The sequence below is a fragment of the Lepisma saccharinum genome, chromosome 9 (assembly GCF_977018435.1).
Source record: "Lepisma saccharinum chromosome 9, izLepSacc3.1, whole genome shotgun sequence".
NCBI lineage: Eukaryota > Metazoa > Arthropoda > Insecta > Zygentoma > Lepismatidae > Lepisma > Lepisma saccharinum.
In genome coordinates this window covers 38,251,493-38,277,769 of record NC_139237.1, presented here as the reverse complement: position 1 = coordinate 38,277,769, position 26,277 = coordinate 38,251,493, and the positions used below count along the sequence as shown (strand labels likewise).

Below are 26,277 nucleotides of genomic sequence, written 5' to 3'. Positions count from 1 at the left end.
CACTTCGTGGTATTGCAGATTGCTGGTGCAGTGACAACGTACTTAGTTATTTTGATTCAATTCCAACGATCTAGTGACAAACCTGAAGAAACTCCTAAAGTAAGTGGTACCACAGAAACACAGACGCCGTCCATGTAAGGCAGACCTGATCAACCGTATTTGTGATAGAATGCTGAAGTATGCACGCGAAGACTGCAGAGCAAGCAGTGGTGTAAGAGGGACAGAAAGGAGGGAGCGAGCCAGGCAGAGGGCTTCGTCGGTCGCGTTCGTGCAGTGAGAAATTTCTCGGCATCTTATTCCTGAGCAACAGTGCAGTGGTAGAAGAAACAGATGGTGGTTCCATGAAAAGGAGGACACCCCCGTAGCACCTGCTATAATGCTAACTGACCTTGAGGTACATACGGGAAGCTCGCACAGCACGGATCACTCCATTGCTTCAAAAATGCAAGAGAGATATCCAAGCCTGATCCAAGGATGCTAGTAATAGAATTGTCTTAAAATAAATAAAAAATTAAATTGTTGTAAATTCTAAACGTGTATATAGTACGTAAAGTACTATTCATTTTTATTGGACCAGAAAAAAATCAACTCTGCACACACTGTCCAAGAAAGGCATTGATGGCAACCAAATATCTCACATTTTTTTCCATAAAAGATAATGATCAGTGAAAAGTTGTACCAATCTCACTAACTTTCTCCAAGCTTCATTTGATTGATTGATTTGGTGTTTTAAGTCGACTTTATGCACAGTAAGGCTAATCGGGACTCGACCTGCAGTTTAAAGTGGGATCCGAATCACTATGTGCCTCCACCGGGTTCGAATCCGGGACCCCTTGATTACAAGGCAATGACGCTACCACTGCGCCATCGGGGAGTCTTTCTCTCGAAGTTTCAATTCATTAAAATAATAATAATAATAATAATTACATTAGTTTATAACATATGAAAGTCGAAAGTGGAAAAGCTTTTACGACAATAAACACACACACAAGCACACACACATGCTTATATACATACATGTCAGATAATGTCGTTTTTATAAGCCTCTTAGCGCCGAAACCAACTCTCAACCAATAAAATGTTATCAAGAGAAGTCATTGTGCGTGTGTGTATGTACATATATATTCTGTTCTAAGATAAACTTACATTAAAATTGAATCTTTTCATTGTAATGGAAAGTGTCGTAATACTTTTGAAATACAAAATATTAAACACTAAAATTACTCTTTCACAATAAATATTGTTCACATTAATTGCTCTGTCGATCTCCTCGATGGCGTAGTGGTAGTGTCGTCGCCTTGTAAACAATAGACCCCTGGATCGATACCCAGTGGAACCACATAGTGATTCGGATTCCACTTTAAACTGTAGGTCCAGTCCCGATTAGCCTTACTGTGCATAAAGTGGACTAAATACACAAACTCCATTTATTGCTATGTAAATAAGAACAAGAAGCAATAATTAAGTTTTAGAAGTATTTAATTTCAAGGAGCATATTAGAATTTCTTATTAAAAACTACAGTTTGTAGCAAAAATATTATATTTGCTATGTTTTAGCCGTAAAGTTTTCCTGCGAGTCCAACGTGACCAACAGCGGCAACAGGTCCAGGGTGAGCACTGTGTCCAAGCTTGCTCACCACAGCGTTGAAGCCGTTGATTGGATCAGCAGCGTAGTTCACAACTCTCAAAGTGCCATCTGGCTCAGCCACGCTGTATTGGCCTTTCACCAAACCTCCATCACGAACTTCAGACTGGCTCTTGTGGTCTCCAGTCAGAGCGTCGGCCACTCCGTAACCGAAGGCGTATCTGGGGTAGGCCTACAGTAAACAAACCAAATGTGATGTTAAAGAGAGAAAAACATGTACTCTCTTTAGAAATGTAGAAAATCCATCGGATATGTAATTTCAGAAAAGAAGAACATTTTCCGTACATTATACGTGCCATCTCTGTGACTGAGCGCGCGCTTTACGATCGATTCATCATGACCTCACCCTGTAGGCTGCAGGTTCAAATCTCGATACGGGCACGGATATTATTTTGAATGTGCTTCAAACAATGTAAGCGAATCATCATTCACCTTGATCAAGACCATTAGACAAAGTGGTTTGATTGATTGATTGATTTGCTTTATTTTACTTCGCTTCTTGTGCCACTTTTGGCTAATTTCCAAAGATGGGGATGAGGGATGATGATATGATGAAATTGATGAATGGACATTCACAAACATCAATGCACAGGCTAGAATTTGAACCCAGGAGCCCTGTCGGCGTAGCGCGATATGCTAACCACTTAGATTAGACAAAGTGCCTGGAAATAAATTAAATACAAATTAATTTATATTATACTTACGTAATAATCAACAGCAGCAACTGGGGCAACAGCAGCAGCAACAGGAGCTACATGAGCAGCAACCGGAGCTATATGAGCAGCACCGGGAGCTATTGCGGCTCCAACAAGAGGACCAGAGTAACCCAGTGCACCAACAGCACCTACTCCGTTTCCAGCACCATAACCTACTGCATATCCCAGTCCTCTACCGGCACCAAGTCCACCATAGCCCCCTGCTAAGCCATATCCTCCTACAGCACCATAGCCTCCTGCAACACCATAACCGCCTACAGCACCATAGGCTCCACCTATCCCATAGCCTCCTACAGGAACACCTGTCGCAGCTACCACAAGGGAGCAGAGAGCCACGGTAATCTGGAAGAAAGCAAAGGATTTTCAGTAAAAAAGATGCAGCTCAATACAATTGCAAGTGTATTACGAGGGTCACTATTTATATTTTGAGCCTAACAATGAAAAAAACAGGAATTTGGCATTGAAAACTGCTTTATTGTTTTTCGAAGTATTCTCCTTTATGGCCAATACACTTTTTCATTCGTTCGAACCATTTGTCAAAGCAGTTTTTCCAATCTTCTTGAGACACCTCCATAATATGGTTTTTGAACGCATCAACGGCGTCTTCCGCCGACGAAAATCGTTGTCCATGCAATTTATTCTTGACATTCGGGAACAAGAAGAAGTCATTGGGTGCCAAATCAGGACTGTACGGCGGATGACCAATCAATTCAATTTTTTGACTGTTCATAAAGTCGGTTGTTAGACGAGATGTGTGACAGCTGGCATTGTCTTGATGAAGAATGATCGACGGCGTTTGTTTGTTTTCCGTATTTGACCGAAGACCTCTGGCAAACAAATTGTTGTGTACCATTCAGAGTTGACCGTTCTACGTTCCTCTAAAGGCACAGTTGCCACATGACCAGTTTTCCCGAAAAAACAGGCGACCATTTGTTTCGATGTGCTTTAAGTGCGAACAACTTGGGTTCATCTTGAAACACCCATACAGTCGACTGCTGTTTACGTTCCGGCTCATATGCATATATCCATGATTCGTCACCTGTTACAATCTTATATACGTCTTTTGAAGCACCACGATTGTATTTATTGAGCATTTGTTTGCACCAATTGACGCGAGCGTCTTTTTGAGTTTTTGTCAAATTGTGTGGGATCCAACGAGAACACACCTTTCTCACAGCTAAATGATCATGTAATATTTTATATATGCTGGTGGAACTAATGCCTATGGTTGCCTCAATCTCACACCATGTCACATGACGATCTTGCAGTATTAGGTTTTGCACAGCATTAATGTTTTCTTGAACAACAACTGATTTTGGACGACCTTCGCGAATCTCGTCGGTGAGCGAATGGCGGCCACGATTAAATTCGCTATACCAGCGTTTCACAGTGGCAAAGGATGGGCCTTCATCGCCAAATGTGGAAGTAAGTTGATCGATGCACTCTTGTCTTGATAATCCATGTCGAAAATCGTAAAAAATCATCGCATGAAAATGTTCACGAGTTAATTCCATTTTATTGTTGTCGCGCAATCTCCAAGGCAACATAAACAACAGAAATGAAGCTATTGACAAAAAAAATGAAGTACGTTATGGTCAATAATGCCAGACGATTCCGTGCAAACGTCAAATCGCGCCTAACTTCAATCAGTGTTGCCAAGGCTCAAAATATAAATAGTGACCCTCGTATACGCGCCAAATTATTGAAGATAGCATAGTAATTATTGTAATTTCTTGTGTTAAAATTAACGTAGATTTGATAAAAAAAATATCTTTATACACGATCACTATATTCAAGTACCGAGAAGTCTTTGATTTAACATATCATTTGTAAATGTCATATTTTGCTTACTTTGTGCACGTAAGGAGAGCTTCATATCAATCATTTCTTAATTTATTCTCGATATCAAAATATAATCAGACCTTGTATTTCAAAATTATATCTTCTTGAAATTACAAATTTATTTTCTAACGTCAGTCCCGTGAATTGTGGAATTCCTTCCTTGAGCTACAAACGCATCGTTGATTTTGTCCCATGCATAAGCATCTATCTAATTATTGTTAGTACGTTTGTTGATTTATTGAAACTACGGTTTGAAATAAACTAATTTCTTGACAACTCCGTTCCTTTATAGGTATTTTTTACTAAATCGTATTTTAAGGTACTCTAAATGTTACTTACTGCAAGCGAGTTCATGGTATTGCTAGTTGCTGCCAACTGTACTTACAAGAGCTGAAGGAATGCTTTATATACTTCAAGGGGAATTCAACCGGATGTCGTTTCACCTAATGTGAAAGTTGTTTCACTGCTTGTTTAACAAGTCATGAGGATGTTGCATCTATCACTTTTATGGTTGATGTTTAGTGTACTAAGCTTTATCTCAGTCGTGCATTCAACAATTCGTTGTTCAATTAACATGATAATTGTGACAAAAATACATACATCAAAAGAACAGGATGTATTCTAAGACAAAATGATTTATTGAATCAAGACTGAACATCAGAATATAACGAGGATTTCGAAAAGATGTGTTTTTCTTTTACTTGTCAGTAACAACGCCAGAAAATCTTAGTGGGAGTAGGTAGACGGAAAATTTTTCTAGGGGGCCCAGTTATTTTTTTAATATACTGTTACGTATATTTGAGCCAAAAAAATATTTATTTATTGGGGACAATCTGGGGTCGGGCCATTATCATTGGCATTTACTCTGTTTTGGCAACTCAGAGCTTAAGACGTCATACCAACTAAAAGATGTGGTAAACATACTTTTAATGCTTGTGTAAAACCTATCCCCAATGTGTGGAATTAGGCGAAGGGGAAAATAAAATACGTAATAACCACTATAAAATTTCGTTAAAGTTATTGAAATACACTGGCATAAATATATGCTTACACATATGGATTTCGATGAAGCAGAAAACATATATTCGTAAAAAGGTTGTGAAGCACTTGCACCGCACCTCCCTCCCCTCTTCGGTAATATTAAAATACCTTGAAAAAACCGCCATGAATCCAACGTTTCATTCAGCGTATCATGATATCTACCATGAATCGAGTGCTTGCTTTACACTGGGAAACAAAATGTTTGTTACATTGATACCAGCACTTGTTCTAACCTAATTTGGGTGCACCGATTTCAAATCTGAGGTTAGTTTTTCTCTGTAAGCTTTAGTTTTTTTTGGAATTCAATATTTTAATTTTTCACCTCAATCAAAATCAATGCAACATTTTAAAGTTGAATGCCATCTTGAATACCATCTTGGCGAATAAATTCTTCATGTATTCACAAATATGTGTAATTGCAACATCATATGCATTACAGTTTGAAAATTCGGCAACATAGGAGCACTGTTTGGAGTATTAAACATGTATTCAATAAAGTAACATATGAATATGAATTTAAGTTGTTTTTTTTAATGACATATACATGTCTACGTATATACAGAAGGTAATATTAAGAAATTTAACATTGAAAGCATGCAAAGTTCAAATAGGTTCTATTCAGGCAAGAATTTGCGCCTGTAGCTCTTTCTTTGTGAACTTGCTTAGGGCAATCTCGCTGGCACCAATAATCTGCCATCATGTTGTTGTCCCATCGCCTTTGATGTGATCTTTTATGTCATTATGTTCTTCTCACAAATGCACTGAGTGACCAACTGGAGCTGATCCATAAACATTCCCGTTGTGCAAGAGAACACACATGATACTGTGCTTAGAGCTTTCAAGAAATAATCGCGATTCGTTGGACTGTACTAGGTAAGAAGATCTAATTGAGTGAGAAGACCTGGGATATCATGGCAGTAAACAGAGTGCTTATCTTCTGAAAAGAAGTCCACAAAAATCTGCTCTCACTTTCAGAAATATGATACGTTTGCTTATCAGTGCAGCCAGCATATTTGTTTTCTTGCAGCCTGGATGCTAATAACCCACCTGCTTTCTTATGTCTAAGTGATGAAGCCATGATCCGATATGAAAAAAAAAAACGGAAAAGAGGTGTTTTAGAGCCTTACTGATGATGATGTGGGAACGTCGTCGCCTTGTAATAAAAGGATCCTGGATTCGATACCCGGTGGTAGCACATAGTGGTCAGATTCCGCTTTAAAATGCGGGTCCGGTCCCGATTAGCCTTTCTGTGCACATAGTGAACTTCAAACACAATCAATTCATCAAGAGATGTTTCAATGCGTGGTTAGGGTAAATCTAAGCGTCGTTGTCCTCCTATTGCCAATGTAAATATATACTAATGGGTGTCCTTTTTCGCAAAAGTAAAAGTTTCAAATTGCATGATAACTATAGCATATACGTGAAAAGCAGTTTCATATTTGAAATCAGAGTTGAAAAATTACATAGAAAAATCAAGTGAAACAGAAAACGAAAAAAAAGTGTTCCCCTATGTTATCGATTACCTTTGTTCATTAAATACCTTTCGAGAGAATTGCTATTCTGACATCTTCACTGGTGTTCTTTTCTTCCACTTTACCCTCCTGGAGAAAATATGCGCCATTCTTAAATGTAGCGTGTTCAGGAGATAAAAGAGTAAAACGTGTAAGATATATTTTTGAAAAAAAATAAGAAGAAAAACATTGGACAGTATGAGGTGTACAGTCGTGGAAAGAAATACTTCCCTCATAAGACTATTGGTATAGCCTGACAAGTTTAGTCCCGAAATGCGCAGATCGCTGCGGAGCACTTCCTATTACGTCAACCTCCCCACCACTCTTCTACTCACTGGTCTGGCGTTGAGAGTACCAGTGGTGCCAACTCAGCAAAATTAAGCTAAAACAAATATGACAAACTATTTTCACTGTTTAGCGTGACGGTGCATGCAGGCTCCTATTATATCAGTGGCTCATTTTATTTAATCCGGCCTTTGAAAATGCGTACGGTGCGCCGATCGTAAACTGTAGTATTACCCACGTGCGTTAAGGTTTATAACGAAGAGAAACTACAGGGCGAATGACTTCATTTTCTGAATGCGACATCGAGCAGTGGCCTTTTTTTTAACCGAGTGGGGTGGTGGTTCGTTTGTTTATCGTACAACAATCACTACGAGAAGGCAATCTGATAACACGCCTGCCTGTGTTCTTTTCTAAAGCATTGAAATGTTCATGCTCTTTACTCTTGGCTGCAAGATTCTTACTTTGAAAGAGATAGATGGACTTATGGACGAGCGTGTAGATGAACTGATAATTAGACTTGGTGAAGCCGATTCAGACACGAACACAGATTCATCGGTAGACACAGACTCGGATGAGTGGGAGAGTGAAACTGAAGAAGGAAAACTGGAAAGCATTTAGAAGGTGAGCTCAGTTCTATCGTTTATATATTTTTCATTTTTCTATCTTTTTATTTCATACATTCCTTATGCTGGTAAGAAATGTCCCTAATATAACTTAATTCATTTAAGGTTTAAAGGGAAAATATCAAAATGCATTTAGAATTTAGCGTAATCAATAGGTAGCGTAGGCGAGGAGATACTAATTCATGCCTTTCACATTCAAATTTCGTTGAAAATTCTCAGACGATTCCGCTCCCTCCAGGTTGCAACACTGTGAACCAAAGTCGCCGCAGACAATGGAGTGGGGGAAATGTGATGTGAGGTGCGCAAGCAATGGATTGCAGCGTCTTGTTTTTAAACTTGTCAAGTTATATTAAGACTGTGTGGGGGGAAAGTCTTTTTTTCCATGACTGTACATAATCGAGAGACGCTGACTGAAATCATTCCGTCTAACTTTTCTTCTGAGTCTAAACGCTGGTCTTGTCTGTACCGTCAAGTGCAGTTTGGGCAATGTTCATTTTAGCTCCCAGCAATACATATAACTGTCCAAATTATTCACCCGCATATAATGCCTTACAACTCCTTTCAATTACAATAACCATGTTCGTAAAATGCACAGTTCAAACTTGGGACCCATTTTTAAAAATCTGTATTCATTTTATTATGAAGGGCCCCAGACGTCAGAAGCGGGGGAAAGGGGCCAGGAGGATTGTTTCGAAAACAGTAGAGATGACTACATATTATGAGTCTCGCATTTAATAAAAATATTGATATGTATGAAGAAGATCATGAACAATGTGATCAAAATATATTATATAGTAAAAGAAAACTACTTGGTCTATCTTCAATTTCAATCTCAATTTTCCTTTATTAAAGGGCGAGGTTCAGCCTGCGGCTATTTTACCACCTAACAAGCACCATGAGTTTTGATGTAGTTTCGCCCACAATAGGATGAAAGTATCTACACTTTGTAAAAAATATCAGGGTGATCATGTATGTACCCAGCATGCCATAACTTTCTGTCTTCCGCAATGTGGACATCAGAAGGGGTGGTAAAGTTGATTGAATATTGGAGCTGATCACATTATCCTAAGTGTGGTCAATATTGAGAACCTGTGGAGCCCTATCAAACCCTTTTGTGTGTTCATGGCACAGTGCAATCCATACGTGATAGCTACACCCTTACCTCTACATATAACGCTTCAGCAGTTCAGATTACTCGTTTTACATTTTATTTTTCTCCAAATATTGTTTATACTCTTTATACATTTTGGTCTCAGAAACAAATGTTGGAGTCATTAGTTATCGATGACATCACGTCTTATGTCAAGGTTACAATTTCGATGTTTCTTTGTGTGTAAATTTTACAATGTGTTTTTTTGGTTATTTTTCAAAGAAATTTCAATTTTGTTCGTGTTTCAATAAATAAATATTCAACAAACAATATAATCCCTTAAAATATAGACACATGATTTGATAAAAATCAGAAAATAATAATAAATGTTGTATGTCTATGTCCGAAATGGTTAATATTATTAATTTAGTTGGTTGGTGGTACAGTATGTTAATTTCGAAATAAGGAGCGGAAAAGTGTTCGCCATATAACTAAATTCGTTTCTGCACTGGTCTAGGTGACGGGGATATGCAAGAATGAGTGCTCATTTCTTCTGTTTAGACCCCATTAAAACCTTGCGTCCAGTTCTAATTAGCATCAGTAGGAAGTTATCTTAAGGCACGTAAACACAGTTATCTTTCTCCTCAAAGAGTGATTTGAAATTAATTATTTATGTCACGTAAGATTCATAGCTATTAGAAGATTTATACTACTGTAATGTAATGTTTGTTAATGCATGTGAGGAAGACGTTGAGTGATTCCCATATTCTGGAGAACCTTTAAAACCACCTTAGTGAATATCCATTTGCTGCGGCTGATGGTCTCCATATGAATATTCAAGCACTTTCCTTTGTAACACATTCCGAACATTTGCTATCTCATATATATTTTATTTAAAAAATTAGGAATTTAAAATATTATTTTCTAATTACAGTATTACTATATTTTAAAGAAAGTAGAAATGAAAAGAAAAATATAATTCCTATTTTGTAAAGATCAGGAGTAAGCAGCTTCATACGTACATTTACAGTCACTTCTGCTCACAGTTGCTTAGAAACTGTTACGATTTTTACCATATTGTCGAGAACTTGGAATTTTTATGTAATTGATTTGCTTTCAATGCAAATTATCAGCCTTTTGTTTATTTAAAAAAGGTAAAGGTAAAGTGTTCCCCTGTGCATAGCACCACGCCATGAAGGCGTATAGGGGGTGTGGGGTAAATTACACGTTACTTATGAATATCGCTATTATTAATAAAACTGTTCAAATATATGCTCTTCCTTTTTATATAATTTTTGTGGGAAAATATTTATGGCTAAAGGCACAGGAACGAAATTCGATTTATAATAACCTTTGGTACAATTTTCGCGGAGGGAGAGAAGATTTCAGAGACCAACGGTTTACCAGTTAGCAATAACATCTGAATATGGTGGATGAATTTTCTTACATTTCTGATTGTTACTAAATAATGAAGTGAACCTCTTCTTAGATACAAAGCCCTTCACTCTACAGTACTATAACAATTCCTATATTGTGATTAATTTTCTGCGAAATTTCATATATCTATATAATGCGCTTATATCATTTTCCAGCAAACAGATACAACGAAACATCAAATTCCCACATAAAATTCGAACACAGGACCCATGATGTAAAAACCAAGCTGTAATAATTTAAAACGTTTAAATTATTGTTACGGAAAAACGCATTGTGCGATTAATTCTACCATTTAACTGCAAATTGCTAATTTAACTGAAATATCACGTTATAATTAATTGTAATTTACTACATGAAATATACAGGAACTATAAAATACGTCTTCCTGCATTAATTTGCTTTTAACTTGATTCTTTTTAGAAATATGCCACATGGTTAATTCCATCATGCATCATTCCCGAATCATATCTTCTGAACAATACATAGCTACGAATATAATCCATACATTACTGCAATTTTGCATAAACTGAATATTGTGTACTTTTCATTTAATATTTTTTAATAACACTTATTATCTTATTGACATTACATATTTATCGTACATGACCGCCCCATCGTGAGGCCCAATACAGAATGTCACTGCACGAATGCAAGGTTACATGGGAACTTTTAAGAGTACTTTAGTATTGTCTTTAACCCTATTTATATTATTCCCTAGCATGCGAGTATCATTTGCATGAGCTACTAACTTAATTGACCTATTTAATTTTCGTCTTCATTAGTATATTACACCTTCTTAGCCGTATATTCTAAGGTAAAAAAATGCATGGACGATAAAACACTCCCTTGCTTTACCAGCATCATAAATTTAAATTTACCCTGCATATTCTATGTCTAATTACCTACGTGAATTGGACTTCTTGTTTCGTCGAGACATACTCTTACCATATTAACATGTTTTCAGGTATTATAGGTCTTCCTTTGTGACGTTAAATTCGTTCGTGAAATTATTTAACTTCATTGTAATTATTATATTCTTGTTCTCTATGCCTTTTTTTTTTCAAATTGTAGTTTCATCTGTTCTTTGGTATCTTCAGTACATTTTAATACACGTAGATTCATATGCACACACACCTTGATTTCAGAAACAAATAAATAATCTGAAAGGTAATATTTCAAATTGGTGTATTTATAAAAAATATATTTATTTTCAAATCAGTTTCCATCGAATTAAACGCTTCAGTAAGCGGTTTTCCCTTAAGTTACAGCGATCGTACTTTCCATTAACCATGAAGTTTTCCAGCCAATCCAACGTGACCAACAGCAGCGATAGGTCCAGGGTGAGTACTCTGTCCAAGCTTGCTTACCACAGCGTTGAATCCGTTGATTGGATCAGCAGCGTAGTTCACAACTCTCAAAGTGCCATCTGGTTCAGCCACGCTGTATTGGCCTTTCACCAAATCTCCATCACGAACTTCAGACTGGCTCTTGTGGTCTCCAGTCAGAGCGTCGGCCACTCCATAACCGAAGGCGTATCTGGGGTAGGCCTGCAGGAAAGAAAACTTAACTAAGTTACTAAAATTACAAGATAAATGTTTTCTTTTAGAATGTAGGACATACCATTGAATGCGTAATGTATTTGTAAAACCGTCTTGCCATTTCGGTGCCCAAGTGCATCGTGTGGTCAATTTCGGATCACATCACCGTAGGTTCCAGATTCTAGTCCAAGTCGGGGCATGAGTATTTTTGCGAATATTCCTTTATACAATTTATCTAATCACCACTCATCTTTATGGGCGTTATTAATCAAGAGCAACAGAAAAAATGTGATGAAGAATAAGTAATTTCGTCATACTTACATAATGATCAACAGCAGCAACTGGAGCAACAGCAGCGGCAACAGGGGCTACAGGGGCTACATGAGCAACGACAGGAGCTATTGCGGCTCCAACAAGAGGACCAGCGTAACCTAGTGCACCACCAACAGCACCTACTCCTTTTCCAGCACCATATCCTACTGTATACCCCAGCCCTCTACCAGCTCCAAATCCACCATAGCCCCCTGCTAAGCCATATCCTCCTACAGTACCATAGCCTCCTGCAACACCATAACCGCCTACAGCACCATAGGCTCCACCTATCCAATAGCCTCCTACAGGAACACCTGTCGCAGCTACCACAAGGGAGCAGAGAGCCAAGGTAATCTGAAAAATTAAATATGGTTCCTTAAAAATACATCAATTAAAAAAAAGTTCAAATATATTCAATATATCAAAAATAATGTAGTAATTATATTTTTTAAAAAAATAAACATGTTTTGGAAAAGCAATTGTTGTAAAATGGTTCACTCCAATATTCCTTTAAGCTTTTTGTAAATAATGCTATTATTTTGTATTTTTTTCTTTTCTATATATTTACAACAATTTGAGACATGCCAAATTTTAATTTAAGTAATCATAATTTCCTCCTAACTTCCCATTTTACTGCCATTGTTTACTAAATCGTGTTTTATGCGGTTCGAAGGTGGTAAGATAAATGTACTTACTGCAAACGAGTTCATGGTGTTGCTTGTTGCTGCCAACTGTGCTTACTGGAGCTGAATGAAGCCTTTTATACACTGTGAGGAACATACATGCGGACATCATTTCACTTAATGAGAAAGTTGTTGCATTGCTTCTTAAACAAGTTGCGAGGATGTTACGTCCGCCATTTTATGCTTGATGTTTAGTGTATTGGGCATTATCTCCTTCCTACATAACAATTCCTTCCTTCATTAGCATTATATCTGTGAAAAAACCTATTTGTATCAAAACAACACTATATCTAAACCAGTGACGACTTTCCGAGGCGAGAAGGAAATACAGGATGTTTAAGAAATACAAATAAATGCAAAGGTGTAAATATATTTATTTACTTCTTAATTTATTATGTTTCCACTCAACAACTCTAGTGTCTACAAACTGGATCACGTATTTAATCTAAACTTATTGCATGTGTAAAAAGCACCTTAAGTGGAAAATGTTTGTATGTGCTGATAAGGCATAAGTCAAAATGGGAAGAGGCGAAATTGGAAGAGGCGAAACGGGAAAACACGTATCTACCCATGTAACTTTCTCTGACATTTCTCGATTCCTTTTAACGGAATTTTAATAGCAGTCCGTTGCATACTTGATGCGGGTTATTGCCTTGAGTGTCACTGGTGGTTTAAACGTTATAGTTCAATTTGATGTATGTCATTTTGAACATTCAAGAAATACAGCATTATTAAAGCTGAACGTCGTTTCTAAACATATCCATCCACCTGTGCGCACACATATGTGAGACTGTTGTTCACAAGTAGTGGTGCAGTGAAGATTTTGGGGAATAAAGGCGAAAGGGGACTTCCCATGTCGCCTTTAATTGACCATTGGAGATCAAGCGGTTTCTGTGTGCTGAGAAGGCATAAGGCGAAACGGACATAGACTGGAAGAAATGTGTGTTGGGAATTAGGACTCAACATTTCCAGGTAATATAGTGTTATTCGTGTTTAGGTAATCAAGGGGTGCTGGGTTCGATGCCCGGTGGAGGCAAGTGGCACCGTGGTTCGGATCCCACTTTAAACTGTAGGTCCAGTCTAAAGTAGACTTAAAACCATAATTCAATCAGTTGTGTTCAGGTACTAAGTGTTCGCAATTAGGTCTGTTCGGAAATGGGGCACACTCGAACACTGTATACTACTCTCAAGGCTTTTTAACGACGAATATAATTTGAATATAGGGAAACAAAACAAATACACACCCTTTGGTTAATCGTCATTTGTATTTCTATATGTGCTATTTAACGCCACTTTTCTTCCACATTTGGCTAATCGTGACGATGAAGATGATTAGATGTAAGAAAACACTGATTCCGAAGTCGAGACTCGAACTCGGCAACTTGGGTGGCGAGATTCTCCACCGAGCCGGATACTTTGGTTAATCGTGATAATTAAGTTGAATCGTGATTGCATGTTATTATACAAGAGCTTGTCCACGATATAAGTGAAAAGAGGAATGAACTTGAATACTTCACCTCTGGAGTTGTTTATTTCAAAAAACTTAATTTTAAAATTATTACAATCATCAATTAAATGAAAATGGAGCTTTTATGACAGGGGAGGAACGTGTTCTTTCATGAGAATAAAACAAGTAACGACAGCTGGGATTATTGCATTATTATCACGTGTACAACACGTAGTGAATTCACAAATTCACTTTCACTTGGATTTGATTTTTGATTTGATTTAGTTTATTTTACTTCGCGTTTTGTGCCTCTTGGCTAATTTGCAAAGATGGGGATGAGTGATGAAATGATGAAATTGATGAATGGATATTCACAAACAACCAAGTACGACCGGGATTCGAACCCGGGACCCTTACTTTCACTTGGACTTAAATTATTACAACTCATGGTTTCTTGCCAGATATGGAAGAAGATTCACACCTTGAACTCGTATAAAAAAAGTTAAAACATAAAACATGATTGATTTCAAATTTTTAAACGAAAAAACCTTTGAAGGATATTACAATTGATCCACGTGTCCAAACCAACCTCGTGCCCTGCACTAAATTTATGTGATAGAGGTATGTATATATTTCATTGCTTTTATTCCCATTACAGCTGTAATTATCATATCTGAGTAAAAAGTGCGCTTAACGGCAGTGTTCGAATCAGCCCCGAATCTAGATATTTTGGCTCCTTAAGCATGATTGTGGTTTGACGCCCCACACCAAACACCGACATTTTATGCCATGAATTTAAAGTTTTGGGTGAGTCAACACTTAGGCTATTTTGCACCCGTCACATCAGACGCCAGAACCTCGTTAGTCTGCAAAATGCAGTCCAGGGTGTACTACGTGGAAGTGAGGTTGACAATTGGGTGTAAGTAGATGGGGACCCAGCCAAGGACAATTAGTGCACGGGTGTTAATTAATTTGCATATAATTAAGAACTAATTTGCATAATATGAATTCATTTGCATATCATTAGAATACTTTACATTTATGTATTTGCTTATTTATAACTTTTTATGAATATATATTTATTTATTTTATGAAAAATATGTATATAGAAGGTAATTAGAGGTACTAAATGTTATGCATATGTTTTTATATTCATTACTGCAAAGTATGTAACGTATGAAACTATAATAATTAATGTTTATAATATTGAAAATAAGTTTTCTATGGTTTATGAACCGCTATGAACGGTGGTAATGGGTGTAGGTACAAGTCCAATTACGATTGGGGACGGTCCCGGTACTCGAACCCACGATATGTAATATTATTAATTAGTACTATGCAGTAATTTCATCATGTTATGAAACACGATGGTGCAACACGCTAGACAGAATACTGTCTCCGAATCTCGACTCGGCGGTGAAGGTAGACGAGAAAGGAATCTCGACTCCGCTCTGATCCCAGACAGAGAGAATGAATTAATATTCAGCGCTGGTAGACGAGAAAGGAATTTGGGGGGAAGTGCGTTCAAGGTCAAATGACGTCACAACGTCAGAACAAAGGAAGAACCTGATTGTCCAATCAGAGAACGCGTCGGTAGATTTTCAGAACCGGTTTTCCCAAGGTTAACCAGTACGCAATAACAGGGGAAAGCTATGCAATACTGTAGGGCAGGGGAGGGATTGAGCCAGACAACAAAGGATGTCTAGAATGCGCAGCAAGGGTCAAATCTCTGAAGCTATGCGGTTTCCGCCGCCAATTAATATTCCGCTCAGGTTTGCCTTCAAGGCACAGGACGCTCTAGCGCAGGGTTTTTTTATCTGTACTATGAAGAAGGGAGAACTATTAGGGACGGGGCCTACAGTTTTCACCATTTGCTTTTATCACGAGGTAACGAACCTAGGACCCTTTGATTATTGATTTAGGTAGTAAATGTATGTTACTGTGTGCTATTTAACTTAATTTTGAGTTTATTTTTTACCAAACTTTGACTTTATGTCAAATCTTTTACAAGTTTTTATGTATTTTTACCAAAATAACACTATTTATACTATTCAGGCAACATTTTTTATTAAATTCTGGACTCGCAAAGATATTTTTACAACTTTTTAACTTATTATTTTACAATTTTATGTTAATTTTTTTTACCAAAATAACACTATCTGTACTATTCAGGCAACATTTTTCATTAAATTTTGGACTCGCAAAGATATTTTTTCAACTTTTAACTTATTATTTTACAACTTTATGTTAATTTTTTACCAAAATAACACTATTTGTACTATTCAAGCAACATTTTTTATTAAATTTTGCACTCACAAAAAACATTTTTACAACTTTTTAACTTATTATTTTACAACTTTATGTTAATTTTTTTACCAAAATAACACTATTTGTACTATTCAGGCAACATTTTTTATTAAATTTTGCACTCACAAAGACATTTTTTTTCAACTTTTAACTTATTATTTTACAACTTTAAGTTAATTTTTTACCAAAATAACACTATTTGTACTATTCAAGCAACATTTTTTATTAAATTTTGGACTCACAAAGACATTTTTTTCTACGTTTAACTTATTATTTTACAACTTTATGTTAATTTTTTACCAAAATAACACTATTTGTACTATTCAGGCAATATTTTTTATTAAATTTTGGACTCACAAAGACATTTTTTCAACTTTTAACTTATCATTTTACAACTTTATGTTAATTTTTACCAAAATAACACTATTTGTACTATTCAGGCAACATTTTTTATTAAATTTTGTATTTACAAAGAGATTTTTTCAACTTTTAATTTATTATTTACAAGTTTATGCCTATTTTTTTTACTCAAATAACACAATTCAATCTGTTCAGGATAGACTTTTAGTTACATTTTCGACACACAAAGTGTGTGTTCTCAACTTCTATCTGTTTATTTCACAAGTTTAGGCTTATTATTACCAAAATAACACAATTCAATCTGTTCAGGAAAGACTTTTAGTCGCATTTTCGACACACAGAGTGTGTGTTCTCAACTTCTATCTGTTTATTTCACAAGTTTATACCTATTTTTAACCTAAATAACACTATTTACACTATTCAGGAAAGACTTTTAGTTACATTTTCGACACACAGAGTGTGTGATCTCAACTTCTATCTGTTTATTTCACAAGTTTAGGCTTATTTTTACCAAAATAACACTATTTATACTATTCAGGAAAGACTTTTAGTTATATTTTCGACACACAAAGTGTGTGATCTCAACTTCTATCTGTTTATTTCACAAGTTTAGGCTTATTATTACCAAAATAATACAATTCAATCTGTTCAGGAAAGACTTTTAGTTCTCAACTGCTATCTGTTTATTTCACAAGTCTAGGCTTATTATTACCAAAATAACACAATTCAGTCTGTTCAGGAAAGACTTGTAGTTACATTTTCGACACACTAAGTGTGTGTTCTCAACTTCTATTTGTTTATTTCACAAGTTTAGCCTAATATTACTCAAATAACACAATTTAATCCAGTCAGGAAGGATTGGTTATTATATTTTGGATGCACAAAGAGATGTTTTCAACTTTTTTGCTGATTTTTTGCAGGGTATGTATTAATTTTTATTTATTTTGTTTTGTATTATATATACATTTACAAATTTTTAACTTAGAGTTTATTATTTATTTAAATTTTTTCGAAAACGCTAAAGAAAAAGTACTTTTAGCTAAAATGTAAGCCACAGAATATATATTATTATTATTATTATTATTATTATTAGGGTTTACTGATTTTTACTATGCTATTTTTGGATCTGTATTTCTATATGTATTTATTTAGGTCAGGTTACGCCTGCTACGTAGGAAAGTTTGTTTATTTTAGAGTTTGCTGAGTATTTTGTTACTGTTGTACTAGGTAAAAGTTTTCTAAATATATCAGGTAGGGCTCCATTCATATACTTTTGTTTTTGCTATTTTGGAGATGATGCGATCAGCATCACTCTCCATCTGCTTTTTATTTTATGTACCCAATATTATTTTGAGGCTTAGTGAATTCTAGAGCCTATTTATGCAGGAGAGAGGGCTTGAAAATTCTGATCTCAGATAACCCACAACTTTTTGTCAGAGTATTTTAAAGGATATTTTATATTTATTATGTGCCACTAGAATATCAAAGCTTGCTTAATTTTTATGTCTGTAACGCTGTTATTGTATTTCTAGCTAAGATTTACTGGATAAAGTACACGAAATGTTTAACATTTCGACTATTTGCCAAATTTTTAGTGTAACAAAAATTATTGTGTGTCTATGAGGTCTGAAACCCCTCTACCGAGGGGTCCACAACTGGACGCTTACCAACATTGTTTATTTTCTTTTTAAATATAACCATTTATAAATATATTGACAATTCACAGGACAAGACGAAGTTCACAGACGACTGACTATATGAACCATAGGTCCACTTGCTAAACTTTTTTTTTCTATGCTAGAAGAATAATTTAGCCTTATAGCCTTTTTCAAGGTATTTTTGAAGTATTTCTGGTTTTTTGGGTGCATCAACACTTGGGTTATTTCCATTTGGTTTATTATACGAGGCTACAATCACTATCTGAACACTGAAATCCTCTGATTGAAACTAAAAGCTTAGGCTGTAACTAGAGACTTAGTATGTATATCGACAATTTATAGGACAACACGAACCTTACAAAGGATTATAGGTGATGTAGGCCCACACGCCAGAGCCTTATTAACCTGCAAGAAGCATTTACAGCTAATGCTACGAGGAAATGAGGTTGATTTTTTACTGTTTCACAAAAGTGCTATCTGTTATACACCCAATATTTGCTTTTTCAAGTAACTACATGTACCAGAAGCACTTACAGGCCAACTCTAACTAGACTTCGACTTATTCTATATCAGGTGCTAAATTTATAAAGAACTATGATTGTGTATATTTCTGAGGAAGTACGCAAAAGCAGATTACCAGATTAAAGTATCTGAAAAACAGATTTTTCTATGCAAGTATATTTTTATTGACTGGATTATTTAACAGATCAAACAGGAAGACTGCAAAATTCATTAAATGTAGTTCTATAGTATAGGTGGTTTCAGAGATATAAAAATAACAAATATAAGATTTCGCTTTTTTTTTTTTTTTTGCTTCTGAGGCTAATCGCGACGCTAAGGGTAAATGGCCAGGAAATGTAACGGAGGAGAAACAATCCCAAAAGTTATGGGCTGCATGTAAGTTAATACCACAGAGATATTACAGTAGGTGTAGGTTCTTCCACCAGAACATTTCTATCATAATAATACTGGTTATGCTGTACTGTTAGCTAAAGATGCTGATATTTGAGAAACTTAAAAGCTTATTTGCAAAATTTTAGATAAATAATAATCTGTTAGACTGTAAACATATTTTATATCCATTCTGCAAAAGATCCGATGACAAAATTTAAAAATTGTTATCGCCCAGACAGGGACTCGAACCCTGGACAGATAGGTTAAAAGCCTAACGCTATACCAACTAAGCTATCTGGGCACAAGGTATTCTTTTTTTTGAAAAGTTAGTTATGTTAAGAAATATATTGAAACATTTGAGAACACTTTTGGTCTGGTTCGACAGACAAGGAGACAACATTTCTAAATTTTTACAGACTGGGTGTATTTTTCCACTATAGAGGTCTTCACTATATGTAATTCGAAACGCTAAAGTTCAGCTAGCTTCCAAAATTGAGGTAAAGATTGTGTTTGGCGAGATTAACAAGTTACAATTATATCCAGTTACAGACAAATAAAGCTAAAACTCTTAGATTTACTGTACTAGCCAAGTTTTAGTAACATTTTCTTCACTTTAGTACAAATACCAAAGAAATAGGTATATTTTATTTATAATTTGACAAAATGTACTAGTATTTAATTTACAAAGTTAGGTAAAAAGCAGTATTTTTAAAAAATATTGTTACTGCCTTCAAATTTTATGTTATTTAGCCACTAACAACTGATTTACACTGTTTGGCATCCTTTAAATAGGAAAAGAAGGAATTATTTGTTTATTATTTTTACTTTATATTTATATTTATTTAAGAAAACAATTCTACAGTTTAACTTAATTTTAACAAATTGTTACTAATTTATATATCAAAGTTATGTTATTTAGAGTGTATCAAGGCGTATAAAGTTAATATTTGTACTTATCAGTTCAACTAACAATTATATTTTACACACAAAAGATGATGTTTACAGTTAAATTACTTGAATCAGAGAATAATATTTTACAGTAATTGATTCATTCAGCACTAGTCAGTACTTTTATGCTTCAGAAAGTTTTCTTAATTTTCTATTACGCATGCTATTTTGGGCTATTCTTAAAATGTATTTCTAAGGCAAACTGGTTTAATTTTCTGCTTATAATGCAAAGTTGACATAGTTTTCGCACAATGCATTGTACATTTGTTATATTCTCTACTTACAATTCAAATATTATGCTTATTTAATGTATAACTAACTAACTCTCTAGCCTTCTTAAACCCGAAGGTTCATGGCTGCATCAACACATGCCTTTCATCTGTTCCTGTCCTGAGCAAGATCTATATACTCCTTTTCTTCCTACCAATTTCCTTTAGGTCCATCTCTACATTATCCCTGTCTGTCTATTGGTTTTTTACCATCAGGTTTCCCAACAAGAATCCTGTATACTCTTCTTTCCTCTCCCATTTGTACCACAGGATCTACACACCTAAGTCTTTTTGATATAATCATTCTAATAATATCTGGACATGAATACAAATTATGTACTTCCAAATTATGTATTCTTCTCCACTCATCTGCCTCGTCATCTGTTTTAGGTCCAAATATTTTCCTAAGGATTTTATTTTCAAATACTCTCAATTTATGTTTCTAGCTTATACTGTAGTTATTATATCTTTTTCTATCAGCTTATTTTGAAATTAATATTATTAGGTATAGTCTTTGATTTATAACTATATTGCTTTTTTTATCAATTTATCTAAGAGTACACGCAGACAAACACATGTGTTCACACTTTTATGTAAATAGATATGCCTTTTTAAATATTTTAGTATGAAGATTGCACTTTAGCTATTTAAGCAAGGGTAGGAAAGGTAGGATTTCTGAGAATTTGTTGCAGGATTTTGTTGTCCAAGTATAGATGAGAACTGAGCTGGGAGACTGTTTTGAACCTTTTCATGAGAGTTTGCATGTGAACTGTATGCAAATTGAGCACTATTGACTGTGCATGCTTCTAAGTTTTGCTGTTATTTTACATCAAGTCTGTGAGACTGTAGTCAGTTTTCCCATTTCAAGTAGTTTTTATTGATTGTATTTGTATATGTTGTGGGGACTTAGCAGTTTTATGTTATGAGGCAGTTTGTTGTAGAATATTTTTACATGATTGTTTTGAGATATTGAGTGTCTGCTGTTTTACTTGTAATTATTTTCCTTCTTGTGTTGTGTATTTGACTATATTTTGTCCAAGTTCGTAGTATTTAGAATAATTGTTATTGACTTGTAGATGTAGGGAGTAATAATCCTTTGCAAGATGCCCTATACTTTAGTCTGAATATTATTCTTAGTGTTCACTTTTGAAGCCTTAGTATTCTGGTAGTATTATTAATGTAGAGGTAAATTAGGCTGAAACGTAGGCATTTTTTCTGATAAATTATACTCACTTAGTTGTTTCAGCACATAGAAGTTGCATGATGGTTTACTGCTGATGATGTTCATTTGCTCTTCTTATGTACTACGTATGATGTAGCTTACTTGAGTAACTGGAATTTTCTACTGAAAAAAGGATTGCTTGTCTATTTTATTCCTATGTTGTTGAGTTTGTCCATAAGCAAGCCATGTTTTTTACTCAATCCTATGCCTTGGAAGAATCTAGATATATTGTGTTTGCAGTTTTATGCTTCTCTAAGGTTTCAGCTATGTAGTTTTAAACTGTGCTATGGCTTAACTATTGATTTCTTTTTCTGGATGCCATGTTGGTTCTGTGTATTCCTTTTGCTGCTTGAATTTGACTTAGGTTGTTTGCTTTTTTTCTTAGATCGAAAATGTAACTAAAAGTCTTTCCTGAATAGTGTAAATAGTGTTATTTAGGTTAAAAATAGGTATAAACTTGTGAAATAAACAGATAGAAGTTGAGAACACACACTCTGTGTGTCGAAAATGCGACTAAAAGTCTTTCCTGAACAGATTGAATTGTGTTATTTTGGTAATAATAAGCCTAAACTTGTGAAATAAACAGATAGAAGTTGAGAACACACACTTTGTGTGTCGAAAATGTAACTAAAAGTCTATCCTGAACAGATTGAATTGTGTTATTTGAGTAAAAAAATAGGCATAAACTTGTAAATAATAAATTAAAAGTTGAAAAAATCTCTTTGTAAATACAAAATTTAATAAAAAATGTTGCCTGAATAGTACAAATAGTGTTATTTTGGTAAAAATTAACATAAAGTTGTAAAATGATAAGTTAAAAGTTGAAAAAATGTCTTTGTGAGTCCAAAATTTAATAAAAAATGTTGCCTGAATAGTACAAATAGTGTTATTTTGGTAAAAAATTAACATAAAGTTGTAAAATAATAAGTTAAACGTAGAAAAAAATGTCTTTGTGAGTCCAAAATTTAATAAAAAATGTTGCTTGAATAGTACAAATAGTGTTATTTTGGTAAAAAATTAACTTAAAGTTGTAAAATAATAAGTTAAAAGTTGAAAAAAAATGTCTTTGTGAGTGCAAAATTTAATAAAAAATGTTGCCTGAATAGTACAAATAGTGTTATTTTGGTAAAAAAATTAACATAAAGTTGTAAAATAATAAGTTAAAAAGTTGTAAAAATGTTTTTTGTGAGTGCAAAATTTAATAAAAAATGTTGCTTGAATAGTACAAATAGTGTTATTTTGGTAAAAAATTAACATAAAGTTGTAAAATAATAAGTTAAAAGTTGAAAAAATATCTTTGCGAGTCCAAAATTTAATGAAAAATGTTGCCTGAATAGTACAGATAGTGTTATTTTGGTAAAAAAAATTAACATAAAATTGTAAAATAATAAGTTAAAAAGTTGTAAAAATATCTTTGCGAGTCCAGAATTTAATAAAAAATGTTGCCTGAATAGTATAAATAGTGTTATTTTGGTAAAAATACATAAAAACTTGTAAAAGATTTGACATAAAGTCAAAGTTTGGTAAAAAATAAACTCAAAATTAAGTTAAATAGCACACAGTAACATACATTTACTACCTAAATCAATAATCAAAGGGTCCTAGGTTCGTTACCTCGTGATAAAAGCAAATGGTGAAAACTGTAGGCCCCGTCCCTAATAGTTCTCCCTTCTTCATAGTACAGATAAAAAAACCCTGCGCTAGAGCGTCCTGTGCCTTGAAGGCAAACCTGAGCGGAATATTAATTGGCGGCGGAAACCGCATAGCTTCAGAGATTTGACCCTTGCTGCGCATTCTAGACATCCTTTGTTGTCTGGCTCAATCCCTCCCCTGCCCTACAGTATTGCATAGCTTTCCCCTGTTATTGCGTACTGGTTAACCTTGGGAAAACCGGTTCTGAAAATCTACCGACGCGTTCTCTGATTGGACAATCAGGTTCTTCCTTTGTTCTGACGTTGTGACGTCATTTGACCTTGAACGCACTTCCCCCCAAATTCCTTTCTCGTCTACCAGCGCTGAATATTAATTCATTCTCTCTGTCTGGGATCAGAGCGGAGTCGAGATTCCTTTCTCGTCTACCTTCACCGCCGAGTCGAGATTCGGAGACAGTATTCTGTCTAGCGTGTTGCACCATCGTGTTTCATAACATGATGAAATTACTGCATAGTACTAATTAATAATATTACATATCGTGGGTTCGAGTACCGGGACCGTCCCCAATCGTAATTGGACTTGTACCTACACCCATTACCACCGTTCATAGCGGTTCATAAACCATAGAAAACTTATTTTCAATATTATAAACATTAATTATTATAGTTTCATACGTTACATACTTTGCAGTAATGAATATAAAAACATATGCATAACATTTAGTACCTCTAATTACCTTCTATATACATATTTTTCATAAAATAAATAAATATATATTCATAAAAAGTTATAAATAAGCAAATACATAAATGTAAAGTATTCTAATGATATGCAAATGAATTCATATTATGCAAATTAGTTCTTAATTATATGCAAATTAATTAACACCCGTGCACTAATTGTCCTTGGCTGGGTCCCCATCTACTGGTGTACTACGTGGAAGGGTCACCCCTTATACTCTAGCATGATATGTGATATTTATATTCTACACATTTTGAAATGAGGAAACAAAGAAAATACCTCTAAAAATAATATAGGTTATATTAAAGATTCATAGTTTGCATTTCTGATTTAAGAAGAGAGTTTAGCATATTTAAGAATATTTCAGTTGTCTCTTAATGTGTAAAGAACGTCTTTAAAAACTCACTATTACTATTGGTAAACACAAAATTCCTGCAGTGTGTTACAGGAATATAAGACTACAAGGGAGAGAAGAAAATATGTTAAGAATTATAATAATTAAAATAATACAATGTTCAGTAGGTATGTTCTCACTGTCAGTAGCAAAATTCATAATTTAAAATTATTCAATTCTGCTTAAAGAAATGGCATCGTTATGAACTACGTATGTACTACACATTATTCTAAGTATAATTTCCAAAATATTTATAAAATCAGACTCTTATCTCAGAAAGAAAATAATTAGAATTTAACTTTCCTAGGGTAAGTCTGAAACTTCGTATCAACCTCATAAATGGATAAGGATTTATGATAGAGATCTTTTCGTGACGTGATCGAATGGAGAACTTCATGTACCGAGTAAAATGATGATATCTATTGTCACCCCTCAGAAAAAGAATCTAGGGGTTACTTCATCACTTCAAAATCTTCAATGGGAACAATGGTCGAGTAACACCTTGTATATCCTTCTTCCCTTTCTTCTGCCAAATTTCTGCGTCACATATTCTCACTTTGTTGTGAAGAAAGGGGGAAAAACACTTAAATTGCGTCCTCTGTACGTGGCGCCCTAGGCTCGAATTGAAAGGGGGGAGAGTGAGTTTTCCACATCTATAATTTAGTTCTGAACCAGGGAAAGAATTTCCTGCCTTTCTACATTTCCTATCACTTTTCTTGTTATTAATGAAGAATAATTTATCAATTAATTTCAAGTTAACTTTACACTAGTAAGATATTCTAATTTGTCGATTTTTATACGAAATTTTACATTAAATTTATGGTTTGCAAAGAATTTAGTAAAATGTTCTTACTCACAAAAGTTCCTGTAACAACCAAATCAAGTTCAAAATATCGAGATCCTATCATGTGTCAATAGTGAAACTAAAAATTGAAAAATGTACGTGGCAGGAAAAGTTAATTTCGCTTGCAGTGCTTCTCGTCTCATTTCCTTAGAAACTATGTTTACTCAATTATTGACAATTGTTTGTATTGTTACCGAAATGTTAATTCTTGTTGCAAACTTAATTTATTGTTGTTTAAATAGTTTATGATACCCTCTATTTCTGTAGAAACTGTTCATATAGTTTCCGTAAAAACTTATTTATTGCCCAAATTTTGATAATTAAGCTAGATTTTAAAGTAAATATTTCTGAGAATAATATAGTTACATCTACCAAAAGTGACAAAACAATACAGAACACTTCCGTACAACGAACAGTTACCGGATGTATCCAAATCTCTCAAATGCTATTCTGTCAAAAAAGTACCGGGAATTTGAAATTTAAAAGACCCGCGTGTCACGTGCCAGTTTCACACGACACAATGAATGTTGCAAGGAGGAATGGTTTCTCGGAATCGACAAGAGATGGCAGCACGCTATATAAAGAGGAGCGAAGGAAATTATAAAAAACTTTGAGCGGAGAAGAGGAATTATATATATTATAGTAAATTGAGAAATATATAAAAGAAGAGTTCAAATACTATAAAAGAAGTAAATACAATGATGTATATAGTAAATTAAAAGAATAAAGAATATGGCCGCATATGAAACGTTTAGGAAAGTCATTAAGCGAGCAAATGAATTCAGAAATGTATCTCATCTCAATTTCTTTTTACCTT

At 34.6% G+C, this 26,277-nt stretch overlaps 2 protein-coding genes across 3 annotated transcripts; both read right to left on the bottom strand.

The window, feature by feature from the left end:
• Window positions 1–1,496: 1,496 nt before the first annotated feature.
• On the bottom strand, window positions 1,497–4,569 carry LOC145992629 (uncharacterized). The gene is made up of 3 exons (XM_083128992.1): window positions 4,543–4,569; window positions 2,350–2,703; window positions 1,497–1,817 (listed from the first exon to the last, which is right to left on the bottom strand). The coding sequence occupies exons 1-3, from the start codon at window positions 4,555–4,557 to the stop codon at window positions 1,554–1,556; spliced, it is 633 nt and encodes a 210-aa protein (XP_082985118.1). The 5' UTR covers window positions 4,558–4,569; the 3' UTR covers window positions 1,497–1,553.
• A 6,856-nt stretch (window positions 4,570–11,425) lies between these two features.
• On the bottom strand, window positions 11,426–25,601 carry LOC145992628 (cuticle protein 18.6-like). 2 transcript variants are annotated; one of them, XM_083128990.1, is made up of 4 exons: window positions 25,474–25,601; window positions 12,736–12,975; window positions 12,050–12,394; window positions 11,426–11,737 (listed from the first exon to the last, which is right to left on the bottom strand). In XM_083128990.1, the coding sequence occupies exons 2-4, from the start codon at window positions 12,748–12,750 to the stop codon at window positions 11,474–11,476; spliced, it is 624 nt and encodes a 207-aa protein (XP_082985116.1). In that variant the 5' UTR covers window positions 12,751–12,975; window positions 25,474–25,601; the 3' UTR covers window positions 11,426–11,473. The 2 variants fall into 2 exon arrangements, with proteins under 2 accessions (XP_082985116.1, XP_082985117.1); XM_083128991.1 differs by having other exon boundaries at window positions 25,470–25,595.
• Window positions 25,602–26,277: the final 676 nt, after the last annotated feature.

Bases quoted from the DNA above. Each gene is read 5' to 3' on its own strand.
- LOC145992628 (XM_083128990.1), bottom strand. The intron at 11,738-12,049 runs GTAAGTATGACG...TCTTTCCTGCAG, and splicing joins TTGCTGCTGTTGATCATTAT to GCCTACCCCAGATACGCCTT.
- LOC145992629 (XM_083128992.1), bottom strand. The intron at 1,818-2,349 runs GTAAGTATAATA...TGTTTACTGTAG, and splicing joins TTGCTGCTGTTGATTATTAC to GCCTACCCCAGATACGCCTT.